The 21,521-nt window shown below is 45.3% G+C and overlaps 1 protein-coding gene across 1 annotated transcript in view; it reads right to left on the reverse strand.

Moving 5' to 3' along the window:
- Positions 1-7,213: 7,213 nt before the first annotated feature.
- The window catches only part of LOC135565736 (uncharacterized protein DDB_G0271670-like), a gene marked incomplete at its 5' end in the record, with an annotated part of 37,069 nt that continues 22,761 nt past the window's right edge, over positions 7,214-21,521 (reverse strand). The window contains one exon of the mRNA XM_065013652.1: positions 7,214-7,356. Within this exon, the coding sequence (XP_064869724.1) occupies positions 7,214-7,356 (143 nt within the window). The remainder of the gene's footprint in view (positions 7,357-21,521) is intronic.

Here is a 21,521-nt window from a genome sequence, read left to right on the forward strand (position 1 = left end):
ACTCTACAGCCTACCTCTACCCTACAGCCTACCTCTACTCTACAGCCTACCTCTACTCTACAGCCTACCTCTACTCTACAGCCTACCTCTACTCTACAGTCTACCTCTACTCTATAGCCTACCTCTTGCCTACAGCCTACCTCTACCCTACAGCTTAACTCTACTCTACAGTCTACCTCTACTCTACAGCCTACCTCTACTCTACAGCCTACCTCTACTCTACAGCCTACCTCTACTCTACAGCCTACCTCTTCCCTACAGCCTACCTCTACCCTACAGCCTACCTCTACTCTACAGCCTACCTCTTGCCTACAGCCTACCTCTACCCTACAGCCTTAACTCTACTCTACAGCCTACCTCTACTCTACATCCTACCTCTACTCTATAGCCTACCTCTTGCCTACAGCCTACCTCTACCCTACAGTCTACCTCTTCCCTACAGCCTACCTCTTCCCTACAGTCTACCTCTTCCCTACAGTCTACCTCTTCCCTACAGTCTACCTCTACCCTACAGTCTACCTCTACTCTACAGTCTACCTCTTCCCTACAGTCTACCTCTACTCTACAGTCTACCTCTACTCTACAGCCTACCTCTACTCTATAGCCTACCTCTACTCTACAGTCTACCTCTACTCTATAGCCTACCTCTACTCTATAGCCTTCCTCTACCCTACAGCCTACCTCTACCTCTACTCTACAGTCTACCTCTACCCTACAGCCTACCTCTACTCTACAGCCTACCTCTACTCTACAGTCTACCTTTACCCTACAGCCTACCTCTACTCTACAGTCTACCTCTACCCTACAGTCTACCTCTACTCTACAGTCTACCTCTACTCTACAGCCTACCTCTACTCTACAGCCTACCTCTACTCTACAGTCTACCTCTACTCTACAGCCTACCTCTACTCTACAGTCTACCTCTACTCTGCAGCCTAGCTCTACCCTACAGTCTATATGTCCATGTGTATGTTATGCTGTGGATTAGAGCGATAAAGAGGTCAATGGAACACAGACCATGGAGGATGGAAGAACAACGTCGGATTGACTCACATTCAACTAATCAGATCTAACTAAGTGGATATCCATCAAATCCATCATGACTGTTGTAACTGGCCCACAATGTGATTACTATAGTCTGATTTGGATAGAAATAGTCCCTTTTCAGGTTTAGAAGTGACTGCTAAATGCTAACTCCTGTTTGTATTAGCTGGTAGCATAGGTAGCATACAGAAATCAGTAGTGGTAGTCATAGTAGTTTTTAACTGAAATGCAGTTGATTGGTGATGAGGATATGAACATGTATTGGGAATGACATCCATACTGGTATTGGGGTTGACATCCATACTGGTATTGGGGTTGACATCTATACTGGTATTGGGGTTGACATCTATACTGGTATTGGGGTTGACATCTATACTAGTATTTGGGTTGACATCCATACTGGTATTGGGGTTGACATCCATACTGGTATTGGGGTTGACATCCATACTGGTATTGGGGTTGACATCCATACTGGTATTGGGGTTTACATCCATACTGGTATTGGGGTTGACATCTATACTGGTATTGGGGTTGACATCCATACTGGTATTGGGGTTGACATCTATACTGGTATTGGGGTTGACATCTATACTGGTATTGGGGTTGACATCCATACTGGTATTGGGGTTGACATCTATACTGGTATTTGGGTTGACATCTATACTGGTATTGGGGTTGACATCTATACTGGTATTGGGGTTGACATCTATACTGGTATTGGGGTTGACATCTATACTGGTATTGGGGTTGACATCTATACTGGTATTGGGGTTGACATCTATACTGGTATTGAGGTTGACATCTATACTGGTATTGGGGTTGACATCTATACTGGTATTGGGGTTGACATCTATACTGGTATTGGGGTTGACATCTATACTGGTATTGGGGTTGACATCCATACTGGTATTGGGGTTGACATCTATACTGGTATTGGGGTTGACATCTATACTGGTATTGGGGTTGACATCTATACTGGTATTTGGGTTGACATCTATACTGGTATTGGGGTTGACATCTATACTGGTATTGGGGTTGACATCTATACTGGTATTGGGGTTGACATCTATACTGGTATTGGGGTTGACATCTATACTGGTATTGAGGTTGACATCTATACTGGTATTGGGGTTGACATCTATACTGGTATTGGGTCTATACTGGTATTTGGGTTGACATCCATACTGGTATTGGGGTTGACATCCATACTGGTATTGGGGTTGACATCCATACTGGTATTGGGGTTGACATCTATACTGGTATTGGGGTTGACATCCATACTGGTATTGGGGTTGACATCCATACTGGTATTGGGGTTGACATCCATACTGGTATTGGGGTTGACATCTATACTGGTATTGGGGTTGACATCCATACTGGTATTGGGGTTGACATCTATACTGGTATTGGGGTTGACATCCATACTGGTATTTGGGTTGACATCCATACTGGTATTGGGGTTGACACCTATACTGGTATTGGGGTTGACATCTATACTGGTATTGGGGTTGACATCTATACTGGTATTGGGGTTGACATCCATACTGGTATTGGGGTTGACATCTATACTGGTATTGGGGTTGACATCCATACTGGTATTGGGGTTGACATCTATACTGGTATTGGGGTTGACGTCCATACTGGTATTGGGGTTGACATCTATACTGGTATTGTGGTTTACATCCATACTGGTATTGGGGTTGACATCTATACTGGTATTGGGGTTGACATCCATACTGGTATTTGGGTTGACATCCATACTGGTATTGGGGTTGACATCTATACTGGTATTGGGGTTGACACCTATACTGGTATTGGGGTTGACATCTATACTGGTATTGGGGTTGACATCTATACTGGTATTGGGGTTGACATCCATACTGGTATTGGGGTTGACATCTATACTGGTATTGGGGTTGACATCCATACTGGTATTGGGGTTGACATCTATACTGGTATTGGGGTTGACATCCATACTGGTATTGGGGTTGACATCCATACTGGTATTTGGGTTGACATCCATACTGGTATTTGGGTTGACATCTATACTGGTATTGGGGTTGACATCTATACTGGTATTGGGGTTGACATCTATACTGGTATTGGGGTTGACATCCATACTGGTATTGGGGTTGACATCTATACTGGTATTGGGGTTGACATCTATACTGGTATTGGGGTTGACATCTATACTGGTATTGGGGTTGACATCTATACTGGTATTGGGGTTGACATCTATACTGGTATTGGGGTTGACATCCATACTGGTATTTGGGTTGACATCTATACTGGTATTGGGGTTGACATCTATACTGGTATTGGGGTTGACATCTATACTGGTATTGGGGTTGACATCCATACTGGTATTGGGGTTGACATCCATACTGGTATTGGGGTTGACATCCATACTGGTATTGGGGTTGACATCTATACTGGTATTGGGGTTGACATCCATACTGGTATTGGGGTTGACATCCATACTGGTATTGGGGTTGACATTCAGGATCGTTCCCCCATGGGGTTTAATGCCATTTCCATTGTTTTGGTGGAGTTCCATTGACCACTTTACCAGATCTTTTTTCTTATTTTATGGTATAAACACATATCACATATCACCAGATCTTCCTCCCAGAATAATCACAGGCAGGCATCATCACAGCACTGCCCATCGTCACAGAACCAGGCAGACATTACATCCCTGGCCATGTTCACAGAACCAGGCAGACATCATTACATCCCTGGCCATGTTCACACAACCAGGCAGACATCATTACATCCCTGGCCATCGTCACAGAACCAGGCAGGCATCATTACATCCCTGGCCATCGTCACACACTCAGGCAGACATCATTACATCCCTGGCCATCGTCACACAACCAGGCAGACATCATTACATCCCTGGCCATGTTCACACAACCAGGCAGACATCATTACATCCCTGGCCATGTTCACACAACCAGGCAGACATCATTACATCCCTGGCCATGTTCACACAACCAGGCAGACATCATTACATCCCTGGCCATGTTCACACAACCAGGCAGACATCATTACATCCCTGGCCATCGTCACAGAACCAGGCAGACATTATTACATCCCTGGCCATCGTCACACAACCAGGCAGACATCATTACATCCCTGCCCATCGTCACACAATCAGGCAGACATCATTACATCCCTGGCCATCGTCACACAATCAGGCAGACATCATTACATCCCTGCCCATCGTCACACAATCAGGCAGACATCATTACATCCCTGGCCATCGTCACACAACCAGGCAGACATCATTACATCCCTGCCCATCGTCACACAATCAGGCAGACATCATTACATCCCTGGCCATCGTCACACAACCAGGCAGACATCATTACATCACTGGCCATGTTCACACAACCAGGCAGACATCATTACATCCCTGGCCATGTTCACACAACCAGGCAGACATCATTACATCCCTGGCCATGTTCACACAACCAGGCAGACATCATTACATCCCTGGCCATCGTCACAGAACCAGGCAGACATTATTACATCCCTGGCCATCGTCACACAACCAGGCAGACATCATTACATCCCTGCCCATCGTCACACAATCAGGCAGACATCATTACATCCCTGGCCATCGTCACACAATCAGGCAGACATCATTACATCCCTGGCCATCGTCACACAATCAGGCAGACATCATTACATCCTGGCCATCGTCACACAACCAGGCAGACATCATTACATCCCTGGCACAATCAGGCAGACATCATTACATCCCTGGCCATCGTCACACAACCAGGCAGACATCATTACATCACTGGCCATCAGGCAGTCATCACAACCAGGCAGACATCATTACATCACTGGCCATCGTCACACAATCAGGCAGACATCATTACATCCCTGGCCATCGTCACACAACCAGGCAGACATCATTACATCCCTGGCCATCGTCACACAACCAGGCAGACATCATTACATCCCTGGCCATGTTCACACAACCAGGCAGACATCATTACATCCCTGGCCATCGTCACACAACCAGGCAGACATCATTACATCCCTGGCCATCGTCACACAATCAGGCAGACATCATTACATCCCTGGCCATCGTCACAGAACCAGGCAGACATCATTACATCACTGGCCATGTTCACACAACCAGGCAGACATCATTACATCCCTGGCCATCGTCACACAACCAGGCAGACATCATTACATCACTGGCCATGTTCACACAACCAGGCAGACATCATTACATCCCTGGCCATGTTCACACAACCAGGCAGACATCATTACATCCCTGGCCATGTTCACACAACCAGGCAGACATCATTACATCACTGGCCATCGTCACACAACCAGGCAGACATCATTACATCACTGGCCATGTTCACACAACCAGGCAGACATCATTACATCCCTGGCCATGTTCACACAACCAGGCAGACATCATTACATCCCTGGCCATGTTCACACAACCAGGCAGACATCATTACATCACTGGCCATCGTCACACAACCAGGCAGACATCATTACATCACTGGCCATGTTCACACAATCAGGCAGACATCATTACATCACTGGCCATCGTCACACAACCAGGCAGACATCATTACATCACTGGCCATCGTCACACAACCAGGCAGACATCATTACATCACTGGCCATGTTCACACAACCAGGCAGACATCATTACATCCCTGGCCATCGTCACAGAACCAGGCAGACATCATTACATCCCTGGCCATCGTCACAGAACCAGGCAGACATCATTACATCCCTGGCCATCGTCACACAACCAGGCAGACATCATTACATCCCTGGCCATCGTCACACAACCAGGCAGACATCATTACATCCCTGGCCATCGTCACAGAACCAGGCAGACATCATTACATCCCTGGCCATCGTCACACAACCAGGCAGACATCATTACATCCCTGGCCATGTTCACACAACCAGGCAGACATCATTACATCCCTGGCCATCGTCACACAACCAGGCAGACATCATTACATCCCTGGCCATGTTCACAGAACCAGGCAGACATCATTACATCCCTGGCCATGTTCACAGAACCAGGCAGACATCATTACATCCCTGGCCATCGTTCTGACTGTGCCATACACACTAAGACCACGTTTGTCTTAACCTGCCCTAAGCCTGTGGGACGCATTGAACCACAGCAGTACTGTGGAATCAGGATAACATCCAGTGGGATGGAACACACAGGGTCATAATCCCCTCCTGTCCTGTCTTCTCACCAGGCTCACTGTCAACACAAAGCTGATACGATAGGCTGGATAGCTAGCTCTTCTCTGGTCAGAAACACTATGCTACGATAGGCTAGATAGCTAGCTCTTCTCTGGTCAGAAACACTATGCTACGATAGGCTAGATAGCTAGCTCTTCTCTGGTCAGAAGCACTATGCTGCGATAGGCTAGATAGCTAGCTCTTCTCTGGTCAGAAACACTATGCTACGATAGGCTGGATAGCTAGCTCTTCTCTGGTCAGAAACACTATGCTACGATAGGCTGGATAGCTAGCTCTTCTCTGGTCAGAAACACTATGCTACGATAGGCTAGATAGCTAGCTCTTCTCTGGTCAAGCTAGGTAGTTAGAGAGAGGATCTGCAACAATGCTGCAGAGGTATGATACAAAGACAGAGACAGGCCTGGGACAGAGTGTTAACTCCTAGGTAGTGTTAGAGAGGCAGGGTAGAGAGACTGGGAGGTGGAGAGAGAGAGAGAGAGAGAGAGAGAGAGAGAGAGAGAGAGAGAGAGAGAGAGAGAGGGGTAGAGAGAGGTGGGGGTAGAGAGACTGGGAGGTGGAGAAGAGAGAGAGAGAGAGAGAGAGAGAGAGAGAGAGAGGGGTAGCGAGACTGGGAGGTGGAGAGAGAGAGTAGAGAGGCAGAGAGTTACAGACAGAGGCAGAGAGAAGAAAGGAAGTGGAGAGACTGACAGAGAGGATGGAAATGGTAGGGATGTAGGGAGACAGTGGTAGCGAAACAGAGAGAGGTAGAGGTAGAGAGTAGAGGGTAGAGAAGGAGAAATAGCAGTAGAAGTTGGTAGTGAGAGAGACAGAGAGTTTGAGAGACCGTGTCCTAGCAGAGTCTTCCCATGTGTTCAGTGTGTCCTGGAGGCTCCACTGAGGTTGTGGGGCTCTGATGATGCTGCTAATGACCACCCCTGACACATACTAGCTGCTGGGGTGTGGATGGTGGGAGGCCGGTGTGTTCGGGGGATAGGCCACACTCGGGCCTTGATGTGGCATCACATCCTGGGGCTGCTGAGGGTCTGTCGTCAGGGCGAGGGATACCTAGCCTCAGGGACAGAGGACGGAGACCATGACAACAGAGACCATGATGAAAGGGAGCATGGAGACGGGGGTAATGGGGACGCGGATGCAGTGTCCTCCCAGGTAAGGCCTCATGATGAGACACATTCATGGGTTGTTAGTACTGTAGCCTGCCTGACAGAACTGTAACTGTGGAACGAGTGAAAATGGGGATGTCTGATTTAGACAACTTTGTAACGATCTATGCCTTGCAGAAATATGACCAATTAGAATGATATCCCCACTACCAACCATGAAAATGGTAGAAGTTTAGGTCTTGAATTTCAAATACGGAGAGACAAACCAAGGGAGAAGAAGTGAAACTCTGTGCTGCTGGTTATAGTATTGTTGTTATAGAATGACTTGGACAGTTATACATCTATAAGTATCTGTAGTGGAGGGACGTGGCTGTACTATATATATTAGTATCTGTAGTGGAGAGACCTGACTGTACTATATGTATTAGTATCTGTAGTGGAGAGACCTGACTGTACTATATGTATTAGTATCTGTAGTGGAGGGACGTGGCTGTACTATATCTATTAGTATCTGTAGTGGAGGGATCTGGCTGTACTATCTGTAGTGGAGGGACCTGGCTGTACTATATATATTAGTATCTGTAGTGGAGAGACCTGGCTGTACTATATATATTAGTATCTGTAGTGGAGAGACCTGACTGTACTATATATATTAGTATCTGTAGTGGAGGGACCTGGCTGTACTATCTGTAGTGGAGGGACCTGGCTGTACTATATATATTAGTATCTGTAGTGGAGAGACCTGGCTGTACTATATATATTAGTATCTGTAGTGGAGGGACCTGGCTGTACTATATATATTAGTATCTGTAGTGGAGGGACCTGACTGTACTATCTGTAGTGGAGGGACCTGGCTGTACTATATATATTAGTATCTGTAGTGGAGGGACCTGGCTGTACTATATATATTAGTATCTGTAGTGGAGGGATCTGGCTGTACTATCTGTAGTGGAGGGACCTGGCTGTACTATATATATTAGTATCTGTAGTGGAGAGACCTGACTGTACTATATATATTAGTATCTGTAGTGGAGGGACCTGGCTGTACTATATATATTAGTATCTGTAGTGGAGGGACCTGGCTGTACTATATATATTAGTATCTGTAGTGGAGGTACCTGGCTGTACTATATATATTAGTATCTGTATTGGAGAGACCTGGCTGTACTATATATATTAGTATCTGTAGTGGAGGGACCTGGCTGTACTATATATATTAGTATCTGTAGTGGAGAGACCTGGCTGTACTATATATATTAGTATCTGTAGTGGAGGGACCTGGCTGTACTATATATATTAGTATCTGTAGTGGAGGGACCTGGCTGTACTATATATATTAGTATCTGTAGTGGAGAGACCTGGCTGTACTATATCTATTAGTATCTGTAGTGGAGGTACCTGGCTGTACTATATATATTAGTATCTGTAGTGGAGGGACCTGACTGTACTATATCTATTAGTATCTGTAGTGGAGGGACTTGGCTGTACTATATCTATAAGTATCTGTAGTGGAGGGACCTGGCTGTACTATATATATTAGTATCTGTAGTGGAGGTACCTGGCTGTACTATATATATTAGTATCTGTAGTGGAGAGACCTGGCTGTACTATATCTATTAGTATCTGTAGTGGAGGGACCTGGCTGTACTATCTGTAGTGGAGGTACCTGGCTGTACTACATCTATAAGTATCTGTAGTGGAGGGACCTGGCTGTACTATATCTATTAGTATCTGTAGTGGAGGGACCTGGCTGTACTATCTGTAGTGGAGGGACCTGGTTGTACTATATATATTAGTATCTGTAGTGGAGGGACCTGACTGTACTATATATATTAGTATCTGTAGTGGAGGGACTTGGCTGTACTATCTGTAGTGGAGGGACCTGGTTGTACTATATATATTAGTATCTGTAGTGGAGGGACTTGGCTGTACTATATATATTAGTATCTGTAGTGGAGGGACCTGGCTGTACTATATATATTAGTATCTGTAGTGGAGGGACCTGACTGTACTATATCTATTAGTATCTGTAGTGGAGGGACTTGGCTGTACTATATCTATAAGTATCTGTAGTGGAGGGACCTGGCTGTACTATATATATTAGTATCTGTAGTGGAGGGACCTGGCTGTACTATATCTATTAGTATCTGTAGTGGAGGGACCTGGCTGTACTATCTGTAGTGGTGGGACCTGGCTGTACTATATCTATAAGTATCTGTAGTGGAGAGACCTGGCTGTACTATATCTATTAGTATCTGTAGTGGAGGGATCTGGCTGTACTATATCTATAAGTATCTGTAGTGGAGGGATCTGGCGGTACTATATCTATTAGTACCTGTAGTGGAGGGACTTGACTGTACTATATATATTAGTATCTGTAGTGGAGGGACCTGGCTGTACTATATATATTAGTATCTGTAGTGGAGGGACCTGGCTGTACTATATATATTAGTATCTGTAGTGGAGGGACCTGGCTGTACTATCTGTAGTGGAGGGACCTGGCTGTACTATCTGTAGTGGAGGGACCTGGCTGTACTATCTGTAGTGGAGGTACCTGGCTGTACTATATATATTAGTATCTGTAGTGGAGGGACCTGGCTGTACTATATATATTAGTATCTGTAGTGGAGGGACCTGGCTGTACTATATCTATTAGTATCTGTAGTGGAGGGACCTGGTTGTACTATATCTATTAGTATCTGTAGTGGAGGGACCTGGCTGTACTATCTGTAGTGGAGGGACCTGGCTGTACTATATATATTAGTATCTGTAGTGGAGGTACCTGGCTGTACTATATATATTAGTATCTGTAGTGGAGGGACCTGGCTGTACTATCTGTAGTGGAGGTACCTGGCTGTACTATATATATTTGTATCTGTAGTGGAGGGACCTGGCTGTACTATCTGTAGTGGAGGGACCTGGCTGTACTATCTGTAGTGGAGGGACCTGGCTGTACTATATATATTAGTATCTGTAGTGGAGAGACCTGACTGTACTATATATATTAGTATCTGTAGTGGAGGGACCTGGCTGTACTATCTGTAGTGGAGGGACCTGACTGTACTATATATATTAGTATCTGTAGTGGAGAGACCTGACTGTACTATATATATTAGTATCTGTAGTGGAGAGACCTGGCTGTACTATATATATTAGTATCTGTAGTGGAGGGACCTGGCTGTACTATATGTATTAGTATCTGTAGTGGAGGGACTTGGCTGTACTATATATATTAGTATCTGTAGTGGAGGGACCTGGCTGTACTATATATATTAGTATCTGTAGTGGAGGGACCTGGCTGTACTATCTGTAGTGGAGGGACCTGGTTGTACTATCTGTAGTGGAGGGACCTGGCTGTACTATCTGTAGTGGAGGGACCTGGCTGTACTATCTGTAGTGGAGGGACCTGGCTATACTATATGTATTAGTATCTGTAGTGGAGGGACTTGGCTGTACCATCTGTAGTGGAGGGACCTGGCTGTACTATCTGTAGTGGAGGTACCTGACTGTACTATATATATTAGTATCTGTAGTGGAGGGACCTGGCTGTACTATCTGTAGTGGAGGGACCTGGCTGTACTATATATATTAGTATCTGTAGTGGAGAGACCTGGCTGTACTATATATATTAGTATCTGTAGTGGAGGGACCTGGCTGTACTATATGTATCTGTAGTGGAGGGACCTGGCTGTACTATCTGTAGTGGAGGGACCTGGCTGTACTATCTGTAGTGGAGGGACCTGGCTGTACTATCTGTAGTGGAGGGACCTGGCTGTACTATCTGTAGTGGAGGGACCTGGCTGTACTATATATATTAGTATCTGTAGTGGAGGGAGCTGGCTGTACTATATATATTAGTATCTGTAGTGGAGGGACCTGGCTGTACTATATCTATTAGTATCTGTAGTGGAGGGACCTGGCTGTACTATATATATTAGTATCTGTAGTGGAGGGACCTGGCTGTACTATCTGTAGTGGAGGGACCTGGCTGTACTATATATATTAGTATCTGTAGTGGAGGGACCTGGCTGTACTATCCGTAGTGGAGGGACCTGGCTGTACTATCTGTAGTGGAGGGACCTGGCTGTACTATATATATTAGTATCTGTAGTGGAGGGACCTGGCTGTACTATCTGTAGTGGAGGGACCTGGCTGTACTATCTGTAGTTGAGGGACCTGGCTGAACTATCTGTAGTGGAGGGACCTGCCTGTACTATCTGTAGTGGAGGGACCTGGCTGTACTATCTGTAGTGGAGGGACCTGGCTGTACTATCTGTAGTGGAGGGACCTGGCTGTACTATCTGTAGTGGAGGGACCTGGCTGTACTATATATATTAGTATCTGTAGTGGAGGGACCTGGCTGTACTATCTGTAGTGGAGGGACCTGGCTGTACTATCTGTAGTGCAGGGACCTGGCTGTACTATCTGTAGTGGAGGGACCTGGCTGTACTATCTGTAGTGGAGGGACCTGGCTGTACTATCTATAGTGGAGGGACCTGGCTGTACTATATCTATTAGTATCTGTAGTGGAGGGACCTGGCTGTACTATATATATTAGTATCTGTAGTGGAGGGATCTGGCGGTACTATATCTATTAGTATCTGTAGTGGAGGGACCTGGCTGTACTATATCTATTAGTATCTGTAGTGGAGGTACCTGGCTGTACTATATATATTAGTATCTGTAGTGGAGGGACCTGGCTGTACTATATATATTAGTATCTGTAGTGGAGAGACCTGGGTGTACTATATATGTTAGTATCTGTAGTGGAGGGACCTGGCTGTACTATCTGTAGTGGAGGGACCTGGCTGTACTATCTGTACTATATATATTACTATCTGTAGTGGAGGGACCTGGCTGTACTATATATATTAGTATCTGTAGTGGAGGGACCTGGCTGTACTATATATATTACTATCTGTAGTGGAGGGACCTGGCTGTACTATATATATTACTATCTGTAGTGGAGGGACCTGGCTGTACTATATCTATTAGTATCTGTAGTAGAGGGACCTGGCTGTACTATCTGTAGTGGAGGGACCTGGCTGTACTATATATATTAGTATCTGTAGTGGAGGGACCTGGCTGTACTATATATATTAGTATCTGTAGTGGAGGGACCTGGCTGTACTATATATATTAGTATCTGTAGTGGAGGGACCTGGCTGTACTATCTGTAGTGGAGGGACCTGGCTGTACTATATATATTAGTATCTGTAGTGGAGGGACCTGGCTGTACTATCTGTAGTGGAGGGACCTGGCTGTACTATCTGTAGTGGAGGGACCTGGCTGTACTATATATATTAGTATCTGTAGTGGAGGGACCTGGCTGTACTATCTGTAGTGGAGGGACCTGGCTGTACTATATATATTACTATCTGTAGTGGAGGGACCTGGCTGTACTATATATATTAGTATCTGTAGTGGAGGGACCTGGCTGTACTATATATATTACTATCTGTAGTGGAGGGACCTGACTGTACTATCTGTAGTGGAGGGACCTGGCTGTACTATATATATTAGTATCTGTAGTGGAGGGACCTGGCTGTACTATATCTATTAGTATCTGTAGTGGAGGGACCTGGCTGTACTATCTGTAGTGGAGGGACCTGGCTGTACTATCTGTAGTGGAGGGACCTGGCTGTACTATATATATTAGTATCTGTAGTGGAGGGACCTGGCTGTACTATCTGTAGTGGAGGGACCTGGCTGTACTATCTGTAGTGGAGGGACCTGGCTGTACTATCTGTAGTGGAGGGACCTGGCTGTACTATCTGTAGTGGAGGGACCTGGCTGTACTATATATATTAGTATCTGTAGTGGAGGGACCTGGCTGTACTATCTGTAGTGGAGGGACCTGGCTGTACTATATATATTAGTATCTGTAGTGGAGGGACCTGGCTGTACTATATATATTAGTATCTGTAGTGGAGGGACCTGGCTGTACTATCTGTAGTGGAGGGACCTGGCTGTACTATCTGTAGTGGAGGGACCTGGCTGTACTATATATATTAGTATCTGTAGTGGAGGGACCTGGCTGTACTATATATATTAGTATCTGTAGTGGAGGGACCTGGCTGTACTATATATATTACTATCTGTAGTGGAGGGACCTGGCTGTACTATATATATTAGTATCTGTAGTGGAGGGACCTGGCTGTACTATATATATTACTATCTGTAGTGGAGGGACCTGGCTGTACTATATATATTACTATCTGTAGTGGAGGGACCTGGCTGTACTATCTGTAGTGGAGGGACCTGGCTGTACTATATATATTAGTATCTGTAGTGGAGGGACCTGGCTGTACTATCTGTAGTGGAGGGACCTGGCTGTACTATCTGTAGTGGAGGGACCTGGCTGTACTATATATATTAGTATCTGTAGTGGAGGGACCTGGCTGTATCTGTAGTGGAGGGACCTATACTATATATAGTATCTGTAGTGGAGGGACCTGGCTGTACTATATATATTACTATCTGTAGTGGAGGGACCTGGCTGTACTATATATATTAGTATCTGTAGTGGAGAGACCTGGCTGTACTATCTGTAGTGGAGGGACCTGGCTGTACTATATATATTAGTATCTGTAGTGGAGGGACCTGGCTGTACTATATATATTAGTATCTGTAGTGGAGGGACCTGGCTGTACTATATATATTAGTATCTGTAGTGGAGGTACCTGGCTGTACTATATATATTAGTATCTGTAGTGGAGAGACCTGGCTGTACTATATCTATTAGTATCTGTAGTGGAGGGACCTGGCTGTACTATCTGTAGTGGAGGTACCTGGCTGTACTACATCTATAAGTATCTGTAGTGGAGGGACCTGGCTGTACTATATCTATTAGTATCTGTAGTGGAGGGACCTGGCTGTACTATCTGTAGTGGAGGGACCTGGTTGTACTATATATATTAGTATCTGTAGTGGAGGGACCTGGCTGTACTATCTGTAGTGGAGGGACTTGGCTGTACTATCTGTAGTGGAGGGACCTGGTTGTACTATATATATTAGTATCTGTAGTGGAGGGACTTGGCTGTACTATATATATTAGTATCTGTAGTGGAGGGACCTGGCTGTACTATATATATTAGTATCTGTAGTGGAGGGACCTGACTGTACTATATCTATTAGTATCTGTAGTGGAGGGACTTGGCTGTACTATATCTATAAGTATCTGTAGTGGAGGGACCTGGCTGTACTATATATATTAGTATCTGTAGTGGAGGGACCTGGCTGTACTATATCTATTAGTATCTGTAGTGGAGGGACCTGGCTGTACTATCTGTAGTGGTGGGACCTGGCTGTACTATATCTATAAGTATCTGTAGTGGAGAGACCTGGCTGTACTATATCTATTAGTATCTGTAGTGGAGGGATCTGGCGGTACTATATCTATAAGTATCTGTAGTGGAGGGATCTGGCGGTACTATATCTATTAGTACCTGTAGTGGAGGGACTTGACTGTACTATATATATTAGTATCTGTAGTGGAGAGACCTGGCTGTACTATATATATTAGTATCTGTAGTGGAGGGACCTGGCTGTACTATATATATTAGTATCTGTAGTGGAGGGACCTGGCTGTACTATCTGTAGTGGAGGGACCTGGCTGTACTATCTGTAGTGGAGGGACCTGGCTGTACTATCTGTAGTGGAGGTACCTGGCTGTACTATATATATTAGTATCTGTAGTGGAGGGACCTGGCTGTACTATATATATTAGTATCTGTAGTGGAGGGACCTGGTTGTACTATATATATTAGTATCTGTAGTGGAGGGACCTGACTGTACTATATCTATTAGTATCTGTAGTGGAGGGACCTGGTTGTACTATATCTATTAGTATCTGTAGTGGAGGGACCTGGCTGTACTATCTGTAGTGGAGGGACCTGGCTGTACTATATATATTAGTATCTGTAGTGGAGGTACCTGGCTGTACTATATATATTAGTATCTGTAGTGGAGGGACCTGGCTGTACTATCTGTAGTGGAGGTACCTGGCTGTACTATATATATTTGTATCTGTAGTGGAGGGACCTGGCTGTACTATCTGTAGTGGAGGGACCTGGCTGTACTATCTGTAGTGGAGGGACCTGGCTGTACTATATATATTAGTATCTGTAGTGGAGAGACCTGACTGTACTATATATATTAGTATCTGTAGTGGAGGGACCTGGCTGTACTATCTGTAGTGGAGGGACCTGACTGTACTATATATATTAGTATCTGTAGTGGAGAGACCTGACTGTACTATATATATTAGTATCTGTAGTGGAGAGACCTGGCTGTACTATATATATTAGTATCTGTAGTGGAGGGACCTGGCTGTACTATATGTATTAGTATCTGTAGTGGAGGGACTTGGCTGTACTATATATATTAGTATCTGTAGTGGAGGGACCTGGCTGTACTATATCTATTAGTATCTGTAGTGGAGGGACCTGGCTGTAATAGCTGTAGTGGAGGGACCTGGCTGTACTATCTGTAGTGGAGGGACCTGGTTGTACTATCTGTAGTGGAGGGACCTGGCTGTACTATCTGTAGTGGAGGGACCTGGCTGTACTATCTGTAGTGGAGGGACCTGGCTATACTATATGTATTAGTATCTGTAGTGGAGGGACTTGGCTGTACCATCTGTAGTGGAGGGACCTGGCTGTACTATCTGTAGTGGAGGTACCTGACTGTACTATATATATTAGTATCTGTAGTGGAGGGACCTGGCTGTACTATCTGTAGTGGAGGGACCTGGCTGTACTATATATATTAGTATCTGTAGTGGAGAGACCTGGCTGTACTATATATATTAGTATCTGTAGTGGAGGGACCTGGCTGTACTATATATATTAGTATCTGTAGTGGAGGGACCTGGCTGTACTATCTGTAGTGGAGGGACCTGGCTGTACTATCTGTAGTGGAGGGACCTGGCTGTACTATCTGTAGTGGAGGGACCTGGCTGTACTATATATATTAGTATCTGTAGTGGAGGGAGCTGGCTGTACTATATATATTAGTATCTGTAGTGGAGGGACCTGGCTGTACTATATCTATTAGTATCTGTAGTGGAGGGACCTGGCTGTACTATATATATTAGTATCTGTAGTGGAGGGACCTGGCTGTACTATATGTATTAGTATCTGTAGTGGAGGGACTTGGCTGTACTATCTGTAGTGGAGGGACCTGGCTGTACTATCTGTAGTGGAGGTACCTGACTGTACTATATATATTAGTATCTGTAGTGGAGGGACCTGGCTGTACTATCCGTAGTGGAGGGACCTGGCTGTACTATCTGTAGTGGAGGGACCTGGCTGTACTATATATATTAGTATCTGTAGTGGAGGGACCTGGCTGTACTATCTGTAGTGGAGGGACCTGGCTGTACTATCTGTAGTTGAGGGACCTGGCTGAACTATCTGTAGTGGAGGGACCTGCCTGTACTATCTGTAGTGGAGGGACCTGGCTGTACTATCTGTAGTGGAGGGACCTGGCTGTACTATCTGTAGTGGAGGGACCTGGCTGTACTATCTGTAGTGGAGGGACCTGGCTGTACTATATATATTAGTATCTGTAGTGGAGGGACCTGGCTGTACTATCTGTAGTGGAGGGACCTGGCTGTACTATCTGTAGTGCAGGGACCTGGCTGTACTATCTGTAGTGGAGGGACCTGGCTGTACTATCTGTAGTGGAGGGACCTGGCTGTACTATCTATAGTGGAGGGACCTGGCTGTACTATATCTATTAGTATCTGTAGTGGAGGGACCTGGCTGTACTATATATATTAGTATCTGTAGTGGAGGGATCTGGCGGTACTATATCTATTAGTATCTGTAGTGGAGGTACCTGGCTGTACTATATCTATTAGTATCTGTAGTGGAGGTACCTGGCTGTACTATATATATTAGTATCTGTAGTGGAGGTACCTGGCTGTACTATATATATTAGTATCTGTAGTGGAGAGACCTGGGTGTACTATATATGTTAGTATCTGTAGTGGAGGGACCTGGCTGTACTATCTGTAGTGGAGGGACCTGGCTGTACTATATATATTACTATCTGTAGTGGAGGGACCTGGCTGTACTATATATATTAGTATCTGTAGTGGAGGGACCTGGCTGTACTATATATATTACTATCTGTAGTGGAGGGACCTGGCTGTACTATATATATTACTATCTGTAGTGGAGGGACCTGGCTGTACTATATCTATTAGTATCTGTAGTAGAGGGACCTGGCTGTACTATCTGTAGTGGAGGGACCTGGCTGTACTATATATATTAGTATCTGTAGTGGAGGGACCTGGCTGTACTATATATATTAGTATCTGTAGTGGAAGGACCTGGCTGTACTATATATATTAGTATCTGTAGTGGAGGGACCTGGCTGTACTATCTGTAGTGGAGGGACCTGGCTGTACTATATATATTAGTATCTGTAGTGGAGGGACCTGGCTGTACTATCTGTAGTGGAGGGACCTGGCTGTACTATCTGTAGTGGAGGGACCTGGCTGTACTATATATATTAGTATCTGTAGTGGAGGGACCTGGCTGTACTATCTGTAGTGGAGGGACCTGGCTGTACTATATATATTACTATCTGTAGTGGAGGGACCTGGCTGTACTATATATATTAGTATCTGTAGTGGAGGGACCTGGCTGTACTATATATATTACTATCTGTAGTGGAGGGACCTGGCTGTACTATCTGTAGTGGAGGGACCTGACTGTACTATCTGTAGTGGAGGGACCTGGCTGTACTATATATATTAGTATCTGTAGTGGAGGGACCTGGCTGTACTATATCTATTAGTATCTGTAGTGGAGGGACCTGGCTGTACTATCTGTAGTGGAGGGACCTGGCTGTACTATCTGTAGTGGAGGGACCTGGCTGTACTATATATATTAGTATCTGTAGTGGAGGGACCTGGCTGTACTATCTGTAGTGGAGGGACCTGGCTGTACTATCTGTAGTGGAGGGACCTGGCTGTACTATCTGTAGTGGAGGGACCTGGCTGTACTATCTGTAGTGGAGGGACCTGGCTGTACTATATATATTAGTATCTGTAGTGGAGGGACCTGGCTGTACTATCTGTAGTGGAGGGACCTGGCTGTACTATATATATTAGTATCTGTAGTGGAGGGACCTGGCTGTACTATATATATTAGTATCTGTAGTGGAGGGACCTGGCTGTACTATCTGTAGTGGAGGGACCTGGCTGTACTATCTGTAGTGGAGGGACCTGGCTGTACTATATATATTAGTATCTGTAGTGGAGGGACCTGGCTGTACTATATATATTAGTATCTGTAGTGGAGGGACCTGGCTGTACTATATATATTACTATCTGTAGTGGAGGGACCTGGCTGTACTATATATATTAGTATCTGTAGTGGAGGGACCTGGCTGTACTATATATATTACTATCTGTAGTGGAGGGACCTGGCTGTACTATATATATTACTATCTGTAGTGGAGGGACCTGGCTGTACTATCTGTAGTGGAGGGACCTGGCTGTACTATATATATTAGTATCTGTAGTGGAGGGACCTGGCTGTACTATCTGTAGTGGAGGGACCTGGCTGTACTATCTGTAGTGGAGGGACCTGGCTGTACTATATATATTAGTATCTGTAGTGGAGGGACCTGGCTGTACTATATATATTAGTATCTGTAGTGGAGGGACCTGGCTGTACTATATATATTACTATCTGTAGTGGAGGGACCTGGCTGTACTATATATATTAGTATCTGTAGTGGAGAGACCTGGCTGTACTATCTGTAGTGGAGGGACCTGGCTGTACTATATATATTAGTATCTGTAGTGGAGGGACCTGGCTGTACTATATATATTAGTATCTGTAGTGGAGGGACCTGGCTGTACTATATATATTACTATCTGTAGTGGAGGGACCTGGCTGTACTATATATATTAGTATCTGTAGTGGAGGGACCTGGCTGTACTATCTGTAGTGGAGGGACCTGGCTGTACTATCTGTAGTGGAGGGACCTGGCTGTACTATCTGTAGTGGAGGGACCTGGCTGTACTATCTGTAGTGGAGGGACCTGGCTGTACTATCTGTAGTGGAGGGACCTGGCTGTACTATATATATTAGTATCTGTAGTGGAGGGACCTGGCTGTACTATCTGTAGTGGAGAGACCTGGCTGTACTATATATATTAGTATCTGTAGTGGAGGGACCTGGCTGTACTATCTGTAGTGGAGGGACCTGGCTGTACTATCTGTAGTGGAGAGACCTGGCTGTACTATATCTATTAGTATCTGTAGTGGAGGGACCTGGCTGTACTATATATATTACTATCTGTAGTGGAGGGACCTGGCTGTACTATCTGTAGTGGAGAGACCTGGCTGTACTATATCTATTAGTATCTGTAGTGGAGGGACCTGGCTGTACTATATATATTACTATCTGTAGTGGAGGGACCTGGCTATACTATCTGTAGTGGAGGGACCTGGCTGTACTATATATATTAGTATCTGTAGTGGAGGGACCTGGCTGTACTATCTGTAGTGGAGGGACCTGGCTGTACTATCTGTAGTGGAGGGACCTGACTGTACTATCTGTAGTGGAGGGACCTGGCTGTACTATCTGTAGTGGAGGGACCTGACAGTACTATCTGTAGTGGAGGGACCTGGCTGTACTATCTGTAGTGGAGGGACCTGGCTGTACTATCTGTAGTGGAGGGACCTGGCTGTACTATCTGTAGTGGAGGGACCTGGCTGTACTATCTGTAGTGGAGGGACCTGGCTGTACTATCTGTAGTGGAGGGACCTGGCTGTACTATCTGTAGTGGAGGGACCTGGCTGTACTATCTGTAGTGGAGGGACCTGGCTGTACTATCTGTAGTGGAGGGACCTGGCTGTACTATATATATTAGTATCTGTAGTGGAGGGACCTGGCTGTACTATATATATTAGTATCTGTAGTGGAGGGACCTGGCTGTACTATCTATATAGTATCTGTAGGAGGGACCTGGCTGTACTATATATATTAGTATCTGTAGTGGAGGGACCTGGCTGTACTATATATATTAGTATATGTAGTGGAGGGACCTGGCTGTACTATATATATTAGTATCTGTAGTGGAGGGACCTGGCTGTACTATATATATTAGTATCTGTAGTGGAGGGACCTGGCTGTACTATATATATTAGTATCTGTAGTGGAGGGACCTGGCTGTACTATATATATTAGTATCTGTAGTGGAGGGACCTGGCTGTACTATATATATTAGTATCTGTAGTGGAGGGACCTGGCTGTACTATCTGTAGTGGAGGGACCTGGCTGTACTATATATATTAGTATCTGTAGTGGAGGGACCTGGCTGTACTATATATATTAGTATCTGTAGTGGAGGGACCTGACTGTACTATCTGTAGTGGAGGGACCTGGCTGTACTATCTGTAGTGGAGGGACCTGGCTGTACTATCTGTAGTGGAGGGACCTGGCTGTACTATCTGTAGTGGAGGGACCTGGCTGTACTATATATATTAGTATCTGTAGTGGAGGGACCTGGCTGTACTATCTGTAGTGGAGGGACCTGGCTGTACTATCTGTAGTGGAGGTACCTGGCTGTACTATATATATTAGTATCTGTAGTGGAGGGACCTGGCTGTACTATCTGTAGTGGAGGGACCTGGCTGTACTATATATATTAGTATCTGTAGTGGAGGGACCTGGCTGTACTATCTGTAGTGGAGGGACCTGGCTGTACTATCTGTAGTGGAGGTACCTGGCTGTACTATATATATTAGTATCTGTAGTGGAGGGACCTGGCTGTACTATCTGTAGTGGAGGGACCTGGCTGTACTATATATATTAGTATCTGTAGTGGAGGGACCTGGCTGTACTATCTGTAGTGGAGGGACCTGGCTGTACTATCTGTAGTGGAGGGACCTGGCTGTACTATCTGTAGTGGAGGGACCTGGCTGTACTATCTGTAGTGGAGGGACCTGGCTGTACTATCTGTAGTGGAGGGACCTGGCTGTACTATATATATGTATCTGTGGGAGGGACCTGGCTGTACTATCTGTAGTGGAGGGACCTGGCTGTACTATATATATTAGTATCTGTAGTGGAGGGACCTGGC

This window comes from Oncorhynchus nerka, linkage group LG9b, assembly GCF_034236695.1.
Source record: "Oncorhynchus nerka isolate Pitt River linkage group LG9b, Oner_Uvic_2.0, whole genome shotgun sequence".
NCBI lineage: Eukaryota > Metazoa > Chordata > Actinopteri > Salmoniformes > Salmonidae > Oncorhynchus > Oncorhynchus nerka.